General features: G+C 38.6%; 1 protein-coding gene across 12 annotated transcripts in view; it reads right to left on the reverse strand.

Annotated features, from left to right (window-relative positions):
* Window positions 1-12,149, reverse strand: part of ABCC4 (ATP binding cassette subfamily C member 4 (PEL blood group)) — a 214,241-nt gene that overhangs the window by 155,354 nt on the left and 46,738 nt on the right. For all 12 annotated transcript variants that reach the window (XM_073347885.2, XM_073347866.2, XM_073347808.2 and 9 more), the window contains 2 exons: window positions 8,931-9,056; window positions 5,173-5,422 (listed from right to left, as the gene is read on the reverse strand). In XM_073347885.2, coding sequence (XP_073203986.1) covers window positions 5,173-5,422; window positions 8,931-9,056 — 376 coding nt within the window. The remainder of the gene's footprint in view (window positions 1-5,172; window positions 5,423-8,930; window positions 9,057-12,149) is intronic.

Genomic DNA, 12,149 nt, shown 5'->3' on the forward strand with positions numbered 1-12,149 from the left:
AAATTTACACAGGTTTTGTAAAGAGTTTGATAGAAGTCTTTCTGCATACTTATTTTGCTTATTTTTTGTTTAGTTTTTGTTTTTGTTTTATCCCCTTTAACTTATATATTAATATGATACAGTGAATAATCCCATAAAAAGCTGTGGGGTTATAAAAACCTTCAGACTAGATCAGGAAAATGCAATGCAACTTGATATTCTATGATGTATGTGTAGGCTTGGCTTGACATGAACAATTATGAATGAGGCCTCATTTCTTGGAGACAGGAATAGGGAGGAAAATGGATAAGCAGGCTGGACACAGAATGTCTATACTAGCTAAGGTAAGGGGAAACACCCAGGGAATCATTTACCATGGACAAGATAAGCCTGGAACATAGGATGATATAAATAGTAAGTTGTGCATGGACAGAATATGTTGTACAGGGATTGGCTCCTACAAAGTTACCAAGCCAATCCCAGAACATGTGATATAATGTATAAATATATAAAAAGGAAGAGGTTTACTGTGTAACTTTAGATGTATGATACGCCCTATACGTATCTCCTATGCCTGTGTCTGTTCAACTCCATGTAGCTTTTCTGTATGCCAGATACAGGAACCTGAGTGACGAACTGGAGTCGGGCTGGATTCTTGGGGAACTGAGTGGAAGATATCTCAGGGGAATCCCAACAATGAGAGTCTGCAGAAAGCCCACTCATTAAAGAATACCTTCTGTTAGGCTAGGCCAATGAGGTAGGGTTTGTTGCAAGCTCTCAGATCAGGGGTTTCTGCCACATGATTTGTCGGTGGGCAGGGGTGAGGGAAGTTTCACTTCTCTCTGTCTTTTTTAGCTGTACTTTAAAAAAACTTTCTTGGTCACCTCTGAAAAGAGGCTGTAGAACAACTCTACACTGCACAACGTAACTAACTCTACAGTTATATTCTGTCTCTTTGTCACTAATACTTTGAAATCTTTGTGCAATTTTACTTTTTTAGAAATGTACTAACTGCAAATAAGAATATTTTCCTATCAAAAATGATTTTACACACACACACACACCTACTTTATTCCTCTGGTAGTAAGCATTTCTACAACTACTTAGTAGATTTTATTTAGAAAGTACTCAATCGATAAAATACTTTTAGGTAAAAATGTATTAACTCTTCTTTATTCATCCGTCATTTAGACTTTGTATACCTGTTTATTACAAGACTTACTTTAGAATTGTATTACCTGGATGAAAGAATATTTTCTGCTAAAAATGCATGATTTTATATAATAATCCTTTATTCCTCTAACATTAAGGCTTTGACGGCTATTTAGAAATGTACTAAATGCATAAAAATATTTTCCTCTAAAAAGAAGAAGTGTGTGTGTGGGTGTGTATTTATGTATGTATTAACACTTCTCCTTTATTCCTCTGACATTAAAGCTTTCATTTAAAAATACACTAACTACATATAAAGATATCTTTCTCTAAAAAAAGTGAAAAATGCAGTTAACATATTTATGCATTAACACTGTATACTATCATTACTAAGATTCTTGTAAATTATTTAATGGCTTTCTTTAGAAATGTACTGTGTTAATACTATTTTCCTCTAAAAATGAGAAAAATCCATGTATGTCTATATATATGTATGTATTAACACTTCTTTTTTGGTCAGTAAGCCTTTGCACAATTATTTAATGCCTTTATTTGGAAAAGGACCAACTAGATAAAAAATTATCTAAAATTGCATGTTAACAGTTCTTTATCCTTCTGTCATTCAGAATTTGTGGACCTGTTTACTAGACTTTATTTAGTATTGCACTAAATGCATAAAACATATTTTCCTCTTAAAAGGAGGAAAAGGCATGAAAGCTATAGCTATTCATTTATTTTTAATGTTTCCAGTAAGCATAAATTAAATCAATTTTTTAAAAAAACTTTTTTTCCAAAGTAGCCGATGGTGACAAAATATACCTGTATCTAAACATGATATCTAAAGGTCACAGAAAAGGAGAAAAGAGTAGGATGGACTTCCAAAATCATACGGCCTGCTGACTGGACAAAAAGGGGGCAAGACAAAAAGAGCAGCACAGTGTGTGAAACAGGTTCTCATTGGCACATCAACATAGAAAGGGAGCACGGAAACCTGTCAAAAATTATATGACAAGTAAAATTATAGAGTTAAAACTATTCCCCTCCTGTGTGATGTATGAAGGCCTCAGCGTGGGGTCCAGGATTGTGTGGATTTTTATAGGACTGTCTGGAGACAGGGCAGGCTAGGGATTCCCCTTATCTCCCTTCCAGGCTAGGGAAATTTATGCAAAAAAAGACAAGGCTTACGATTACATTATTTCTGTTGCTAAATCCCTCAGCCACTATGGTCCTTGGGATACAAGGAAATGAACACCATTCCTTCTTGGCTCATGTTTCCTCAACGGAATTGTTAAGTTCCAGTCACAGAATCTCTACTACATATTGTACACAAGCATACACCTCAATTGTATTGTAGCCTCTAACACACTTAAGACACCAGGCAACAATGGTTGATGTGCAATTCAGAAAGAACAGAAGTAGACTTTCAGATCCCAGAGGTAATTTTCAGGGTTAACAGTTACCAAAAGTATCTTTTTTATTTATAAAACAAACATATTTGATCTGCAGTTACTGAGACACAGGAAACCAGGAAACCCCAGAATGGCTGCTCTTGGATGGAAAATATTCTGAACGGGTATCAGGCAGCTCTTGGAATAGTTGATTATGAAGCCAAGATTGGTTAGCAGATGTTGAATTCATAGTTAGACATCCATAGGTAGACTGCAGAAAGTGGATGCTTGTTTAAGCAATTGCACAATCTTATATTTATACGTTAAGGGCTTTCCTTTTATTTTAACCAATATTCCTTCAAAATATGCAGATAGGATTAGTATAGGAGGAGGAGATTTTTGCTGACAATCCAATAGGGAGCACTATAGCAATAGTCCCCAGAATTCCAAGACATAGAATAGCGGACAGGGAGAAAAAAAAAAAAGAGTTGGAACGGAAGAGTTGGCTGGGTGGGGCTGAAGATGAGAGACACACTGGGGATTCGCTCCAGAAATGATAGAGAGTAACTAGAGAGAAAGAGACAAAGACGACAAGGGAAACAAAACTCATATAGGGGTATGTGAAAAAGATTTTTTGAATAAAAATCATGAAAACAAAGGGGACAAGCTGTTTGACTAATTCTGAGGAATTTATAGGAAAAACACAATGGTAAAATTTTCAAAAGTGTCTCACTGACTTTTAGTTTAAAGAACTCAGGGATCTCAAAATATTCCTTAGCACCTTCTGTCCTCAAGAATCTACCCTGCTGAAAGGAGTTAAGCTGCCAAAAGCCATCCATAGGAGTTTGAGAAGCAGACATTGTTTTAGAACAGGGATTTTGATATTGTCCTTGAGAGTGGATGCGACTATCTTCTGTATATGGGATGACATTTCACTATTTTCAAAACTGATTTTGGCACTTAGGTTCCTAACTCTCACTGAAAGTCAATGAGATTTAGACTAAGTGCTCATCATTTTTGAAAATAAGATTTGGGCACTTTTGAAAAATTTACTTTTAATTATTATAGTTTTATGAGACTCAATAATAGGAAGGGAACAGAGGACTCATTGCAGGTCATCTCCATGCCAGTACATTCTGCAGCATCAACCAATCAGCCCTTAACCCCCCTGAGAATACACAGGTTGCTAACTTTTAGAAGATCTGGCCACACAAGTATGTAGAAAAAACTGAGTTACTAATAATTTTCTGAGCTTATGTTTGCAAACACAGTATACTAATTCAACTTCGCATTATTGTGCAGTGGTGTACCATTATCAAAGGAAAGAGTAGTATCACCTAGGATTAACTTAGGTTAAGTATGGAAACTAGAAGTTTATCTGTAAGCAGAGACTGAAGAATGAAATCTCCTCCTCTGGAGAAATTCAAAGATAATTGACCTCTTTCAAAGAGTTCCTTTCCTATTGTTTTCAATGGGACTGAAGCCAAAAGCTGCACAGCTAAGATGCCTTTTTTCAAAGTGGCCACTGTCTTGCATTGTTCCCAACAGGAGTGAAGCCAAGCTGTCCCAAGAGAAGATGGTGGCCCACTCTGTCATCAGGAAGTAGAGATGAGCCTGTGAGGAGCACAGGAGCAGCCACGGAGGCGGTAGGCCATCTTCACCAAAGGCAACCTGTTGCCTCAGTCCCACTGAGAAAAATAAGAGATGGCAGCCATTTTGAAAAAGCATATTGTGGAATTCTGAGCAATAGAACGTTCTCCCCTCTGCTGAGGGAGAAACTTTCAGTTATGAAGAATACTGGCAAAAAAAGACCCTTAATCCTAAAATTTTTCTTCAAGTTTACCCAATACCCAAATTTTCAATGAATTATCACTACATGGGAAGTTTGAACACTCTTTGTTATTCCATTACGAAGACCATTTGGGACCAAAAGAGGTCTGAGACAGGATTCTAAAATTTCCTTAAAGGACCCAGTATTTAATTACATTTTAACACAAACTAATTAATAGCTTTCTAAATTCTCAAAAAAATTAATTCTGCACTTCAAAAATTAAGTGCTGTAATTTTGAGGAGGCTCTGCTGGCACTGAGTCCCTGCTGCAACTGGTGCCTCCACACTGAAGGGAAGAATTTAACCACAAAAATATAGTTGCAGCTTTAAGAAACATAAGAAATTTGCAGTTAGCAGTAAATATTTAAATAAAATAACATTGTGTAACTCCTTATCATATCTCCAGAGAAAATTAATATACAAGTATTTGATGCAGTGTGATATACTACAATATTACTCAAAGCAAACTCAAGAGACCTTGCTGTTGAATTTTAAAGCAAGTACTTCTCTAGTATGAATTCTCTCCTGAAATATAACAGAAAGGAAGCTGTAGAACCTCCCCGCAACCCCCAGAAACATAGGTCTATTGTACTTTAGAGTACTGTAGTGTAATTCAGATATTTTCCAAAGTACTGTATACAAATAAATGGGATAGTCTATTTTGGAACAAGGTCATGCCATAGGAATCCAAAACGCCACAAATTCCAACATAAAGTCAAACATTAAATCCAAAAATTTGTTTTGGCGACGCTAAAATATTGATGGAACAGTATATATATCCATCAAACATCAAATCCAAAAATTTCTCAGTTTCTCAGTGTACCTTGATTCGTCGTATGCTGATCATTGCCTCAGATGCTCTCTCAACAGCCGCAGGGAAGAAGAGAGTGACAGTCAGTCTCACTGCACCATATAGTGACACCGCCATGAACACCCGACTTGCAGAAATAACATTGCCAAGTAGGACATATGTCATGAAAGTCAGAAAAACTGTTATTTTGCTTGCAACAAAGAACGATGCCAAGTTCAATCCTCGAAGATAGGAGCTTTTAAGAACCATGGAAATCTCCTTCCTAAAAACATAACACAAAATAGTTTCAAAGCTATGACTATATTAGACCATACACACAGGCTCACTCTCATCCTGGACTTCTTTTAATAATAGGAAAACACCCAGTTTCAGCATTTTGTTGTTAACTGTTGGGATATTTTAATTGCTTTTATGCAAGGATACATGATGTTAAAAATAATGTACTCAAGAATGATTGCTAAAACAGTATTGCATTTGGCAAATAGTAATAAAATAAAACAATAACACAGGAGCTTCTAAATAGGGCTTAGAATAATATTTAAATGCAAGGTTCTTCACCAACAGCTATAGGAAAGGAAAGCTCTAAATAAGACTACTTTTTTTCCAAAGGAGGAAGAGCAAAATGAAGTGCTTTCTTGTATCTAATTTAATCAGGATACAAAGCATCACTTTGAGAAACTGATGCAATTCTGAAAAAAATATACGAGTTCAGCTATGGAATGCTGGTCCAAATGAACTTGTGTAGCTAGTTGGTTGCCAATTCCTCTGGCTGAATCACAGGCCCCGCAATGTTCCCTGTTCTTGTTCCAGATCCTTCACTGGATTTGGGCCCTATTCCTAAAACTGCTGATCTAGTTCCTGACAGCTGTGATCCACAGCTGTGACCTCTGTGCCAGCTATTCTGCCAACCATTACACTACCAACCCGGTGCTGGGCGGACCGATTCAGTTCATAGGAATACAAGGCTGTTCACCTAATTCATCTCCCCGTAGAGATCTGAAGGTTGCTGGAGCATATGTTTTCCAAACTAAAATTTATTTTCAAAATCTTTAATTTCCATTTATAAATTAGTCATTCAATATGGAGGTTGAGAGAGCACTGACAGAAATGCAGGGAGAGACACAGAAGCTGCAGCAAGCAGGAATTCTGCTTCTCCCACCACAAACAGCAACAGGCAGAGGCTCCTGAATGAAAAGGTTTACAGATACCAAACAGTTAGGGAAACAGTGAGATTGCAGCCCAGAGATCCAGCCCCAGACTGGTTAAACTACAGAATGCCACCCTTGAGAAAGGTCTCAGAGTAGTAGCCGTGTTAGTCTGTATCCACAAAAAGAAAAGGAGCACCTTCTTTGTGGCACCTTACAGACTAAGAAATTTATTTGAGCATAAGCTTTCATGAGCTACAGCTCACTTCATCGGATTCATTCAGTGGAAAATACAGTGGGGAGATTTATATACACAGAGAAAATGAAACAATGGGTGCTACCATACACATTGTAACAAGAGTGATCAGGTAAGGTGAGCTATTACCAGCAGGAGAGCAGGGGTGGGGTGGGGGGAGGAACCTTTTGTAGTGATAATTAAGGTGGGCCATTTCCAGCAGTTGACAAGAAGGTCTGAGGAACAGCGGGGAGAAATAGTTTTACTTTCTGTAATGACCCATCCACTCCCAGTCTTTATTCAAGCCTAAATTAATTGTATCCAGTTTGCAAATTAATTCCAATTCAGCAGTCTCTCGTTGGAGTCTGTTTTCAAAGTTTTGTTGTTGAAGAATGGCCACTTTTAGGTCTGTAATTGAGTGACCAGAGAGATTGAAGTGTTCTCCAACTGGTTTTTGAATGTTATAATTCTTGACGTCTGATTTGCGTCCATTTATTCTTTTACAAAGAGACTGTCCAGTTTGGCCAATGTACATGGCAGAGGGGCATTGATGGCACATGATGGCATATATCACATTGGTAGATGTACAGATGAACGAGCCTCTGATAGTGTGGCTGAATTGATTAGGCTCTATGATGGTGTCCCCTGAATAGATATGTGGACACAGTTGGCAATGGGCTTTGTTGCAAGGATAGGTTCCTGGGTTAGTGGTTCTGTTGTGTGGTATGTGGTTGCTGTTGAGTATTTGCTTCAGGTTGGGGGGCTGTCTGTAAGCAGGGACTGGCCTGTCTCCCAAGATGTGTGAGAGTGATGGGTCATCCTTCAGGATAGGTTGCAGATCCTTGATGATGCGTTGGAGAGGTTTTAGTTGGGGGCTGAAGGGGATGGCTAGTGGTGTTCTGTTATTTTCTTCGTTGGCCTGTCCTGTAGTAGGTGACTTCTGGGTACTCTTCTGGCTCTGTCAGATGGGTATTGTAGTTGTAAGAACGCTTGATAGAGATCTTGTAGGTGTTTGTCTCGGTCTGAGGTGTTGGAGCAAATGCGGTTGTACCGTAGAGCTTGGCTATAGACAATGGATCGTGTGGTGTGTCCTGGATGAAAGCTGGAGGCATGTAGGTAGGCATAGTGGTCAGTAGGTTTCCGGTATAGGGTGGTGTTTATGTGACCATCGCTTATTAGCACCGTAGTGTCCAGGAAGTGGATCTCTTGTGTGGACTGGTCCAGGCAGAGGTTGATGGTGGAAATTGTTGAAATCCTGGTGGAATTCCTCAAGGGCTTCTTTTCCATGGGTCTAGATGATGAAGATGTCGTCAGTGTAGTGCAAGTAGAATAGGGGCATTAGGGGACGAGAGCTGAGGAAGCATTGTTCTAAGTCAGCCCTAAAAATGTTGGCATACTGTGAGGCCATGCGGGTACCCATAGCAGTGCCGCTGATTTGAAGGTATACATTGTCCCCAAATCTGACATAGTTATGGGTGAGGATAAAGTCACAAAGTTTAGCCACCAGGTTTGCCGTGACATTATCAGGGATACTGTTCCTGACGGCTTGTAGTCCATCTTTGTGTGGAATGTTGGTGTAGAGGGCTTCTACATCCATAGTGACCAGGATGGTGTTTTCAGGAAGATCACTGATAGATTGTAGTTTCCTCTGGAAGTCAGTGGTGTCTCAAAGGTAGCTGGGAGTGCTGGTAGCGTAGGGCCTGAGGAGGGAGTCTACACAGCCAGACAATCCTGCTGTCAGGGTGCCAATGCCTGAGATAATGGGGCGTCCAGGATTTCCAGGTTTATGGATCTTGGGTAGCAGATAGAATACCCCTGGTTGGGGTTCCAGGGGTGTGTCTGTGCGGATTTGTTCTCGTGCTTTTTCAGGGATTTTCTTGAGCAAATGGTGTAGTTTCTTTTGGTAACCCTCAGTGGGATCACAGGCTAATGGCTTCGCCTGATGGCTACACTTCAGATGGACACAAAAGGAGTCTAAGTATAACCTCTGTAGGATTCTAGATTTATAGCTAAGGTGAGAAAGGAAATCCCATGCTACTCCCCAGAGAAAAATATTTTGCAGGTTAAAGTCAGGAGAGCCAGTAAGCAGGACTGCAAGGATGAAACTCTTTATCAATAGAGGACGTCTGATTAATAGGCAATAAACCAAATGTGAAAACAAGAAAAATGGTGATTCTGTATTCACACTTACAAAAAACCAAATTAATAAACATCAAAGAATTTTTTTCTGCCCTCAAGACAAACTCATATTGTCACCCCTTATGCAGAGGTGAAGAAAAAAACTACAAAGCTCTACAAGGATTCTAGGAAATTTCTGGATTTTAAATCCAAAAACTTAAATGAATTTAGATCAAATACCATGGCATAAATTTCAGTGAAACACGGATTACCTTCTTAAACTGCTAACTAATTCTGAAAATGATTTTTCCCAGGCATACATCTTTATTATCCTCATACTAGCTATGACTTCATTCATTGTCCTAATCCTGGCATCTGTCAAAGCTGCAGTTCTGCTCCTGTAATTAAAAGAAAAAGTTCTCAGATTCACAACAAAAGTGACTGTTCAATCTGTACTGTTACACTTATACAATAAACTTTGACATGCAGTAAAAACCTGGGTTTTGTGTTCTCATCTATGCAATTTCCAGTGAATAGCCTAGCATTTGTCTACACCAGGAGTACAGAGCATTGCATGTACCCATATATACAGACACTGTGATTATATGCCCTATTTTTAAAAAAGAAAATGTATTTTTGCATGGTTAAGAATAACTGAAATATATTTTGGCCAGAGTAAGAATATTTGCCAATAAAAAAAGACAACCTGATAAATAAAATGCCTCTCATCAAGTGTAATATACAATATAATAGAGATTTTCCAAACGTATTTAAAAGACAAGATAAAAAAAAAGGGAAGGAAAAATACTGGACATTCAAGAAGTAAATAATCTGAGTTGAAAATGCCAAAATATAAACATTTCTCCAAGACAGCAACTGCTTTTTCTGCCAACACAAAGTGGGGAAAGAGGCTCTTCTGAAGAGGTCAATGAATGGGATTGACCTGATCTTGGTTACTTCTATGGCTAATTCTGCCTGAAGTACAGCATAACTCACGATATGGAGCATTAAAAGTAATTAGTTATAATTAGGCCTGGTGAGAAAATTTTCATCAAGATTAAATTCTTTTGACAAATGAAGGGGAAAAAAATGTGAACTCTTGTTTTCTGACCAGCTTAAAATATAATAATATTCTGTATCCAGAGCTCTTGACACCTCACACGCAGGTCGTATAAACTCAGTTAACAACTACCAAAACCAGCAGTTTCTTCGAGAAGCAGTAGGACAATATGAGAGGGAAAGCAGACCACCTCTAATACTACAGGAAAGGACAGTGGGTATCTATTATACTGAAAGCAAGAATTGTAAGGAAGAAATTTTCTTGTAAATACATATATTTCCAGACTTTACAACTTAAAATCACCAGGGATATTTCCAAAAATAATATAAAATATTGGTACAAAAGTGAAAGGAAGTGATAACAGGAAACAATGAGAAACAGTCACTATTTGTTGATAACTGTATAAAATATGACAGCAGGATTTGTTGTTTAGGTTGCATTAAGCATATCTATTCTAACCCCATATTTCCTGTTGCTTATAACCAGGGATTCTAGACATCCATTTGCCATGGAAAAACATGGAATTTGCATTTTTACAGAGAATCTTTAGTTTTTACATTTTGTGAATAAAAACCTATGTAGTAGAACCCCATTTATCCGAGCCTCCATTATCCAGCTCTCCGGATTAACCGAACCAGGACTGACAGCCCGAGCCCCAGGCGACGGGACTCCCGCTGTCAGCCCCAGGCAGCGTGGCTCAGGCTTCAGCTGAAGTTGCAGCCCTGCTACCCAGGGCTGAGGCTCTCCGGATTATCCAAATTATTGATTATCTGATCTGGCCCCAGTCCCAATTAGACTTGATAAAAGGGGTTCCTCTGTATCAATAAAATATTGTGTTCAACTGATACCCGTATATATTGTGGCTAGGGAAACTATGGTACAGTGTTTTATTTTAATTGTGGAAAAACACAGACTTTTTTTTTTAAACAGAGAATTTTGGTTTCGTTTTTCTTGTTATCATGGAAAATTAGGATCTCTGCTTATAACTAAGGTCCGAGTTTATCATGGTGAACAAATTAAAAAAAAAACAGCTTCTTAAATGATAAAAAGTCACCGTTTAAACTGGGGAAAAATTAACACATTTTTGCGTATGTATGAAATGGTTCCCTATTTTTAAAGTATTCTAAAACCATATTGAATTCATTCATGTAGAAAAGAAAACACAGTAAACATAAAATATTAATAAATTCTTATTTACAGTAGGGTTTATTTTGACGCATCATGTGCTAAAATTTTCCACCGTTGCTACTACCAGCTCAGCTCCACTAACAGCAGGAACTATTGGAGCACTAGTGTAGCCAAGGCACTAGCACATCAGGGCTAGACAGCACATTCTATCTCGGTGCTCCAACCACTGCTACTACTGTTGGAACTGGAGAGAAATTTCAGAGAAAATAGGGTTGTGTATGCATAGCCAAAGAAGCCGTCCTGCAAAGCATTTTTCTTTCATATAAAAGTTGTGTTTAGAGATGACAGGATATCTGTAAAACCATGTCACTTAGGAATATAGCACATGATGTATCAAAATAAACCCTACTATAACCTTTTATAAGAATTTATCAATATTTTATGTTTACTATGTCTTCCAAATGTAAACAAGGTTTGCTAGTAGAACACAGGAAGACGATATAGTATCAGTTACTCTTGTTTCATGTCAGGAAGATTAATAATAAAAAATAATCCTTTTCATGGTTTTTAAACTCCCCCAGTGAGGGTACATATACACAGCCAAAGTAGTGAGTCTCAGAGCCTGGGTCAAGAGACTCGGGCTCGCGGGGCTTGCACTACTGCACTAAACACAGACGTGTAGACATTGCAGCTCAGACTCTGAAGTCTAGGGAGGAGGGTAAGCTTCAGAACCCGAGTTCCAGACCTACACACAACTTAAAAGCTCTGTCCAAACAGCTATTTTTAGTGTGGTGGCATGAGCCCAGTGAGCCTGAGACTGTTAACCTGGGCTCAGAGGACACAAAGTTAAGTTTCCTATGGTAATAGTCCTCAATGGGAGCGTCTTCAAGTGTTCCAGTGAAAATTAGTTTTTATTTGAATGAGTTATTACCCATTGCAAAGTCATATTTGCGCACGCACACTGGAGGCCAGATTCTCACTAGTGTAAATCAGAGTAGCTCATGGACTTCCATGGAGCTATGACAATTTATGCCAACAGAAGACCTGGCCCCAGATTTTAAAAAAGAACAGATCTAAGCTCAGCACATGCACATGTTAGCTGTGCTACGCATGCACTCACGCCAAATTTAGGTGTGAAAAGGAAATATACCGAAGGTTTCCTATAGACTTCCTAAACTATGCATGAGAGGGTCCCTTGTATAGTCCTCATAAAGTGCTTACACTCGAAGTCAATGGCAAAACTCCCACTGGCTTTAATGGTAGCAGCCACAGTGCATGAGACAGCGCATAAGAGTCGTGCCTA

Source organism: Lepidochelys kempii, chromosome 1 (genome assembly GCF_965140285.1).
Source record: "Lepidochelys kempii isolate rLepKem1 chromosome 1, rLepKem1.hap1, whole genome shotgun sequence".
NCBI classification, from domain to species: domain Eukaryota; kingdom Metazoa; phylum Chordata; order Testudines; family Cheloniidae; genus Lepidochelys; species Lepidochelys kempii.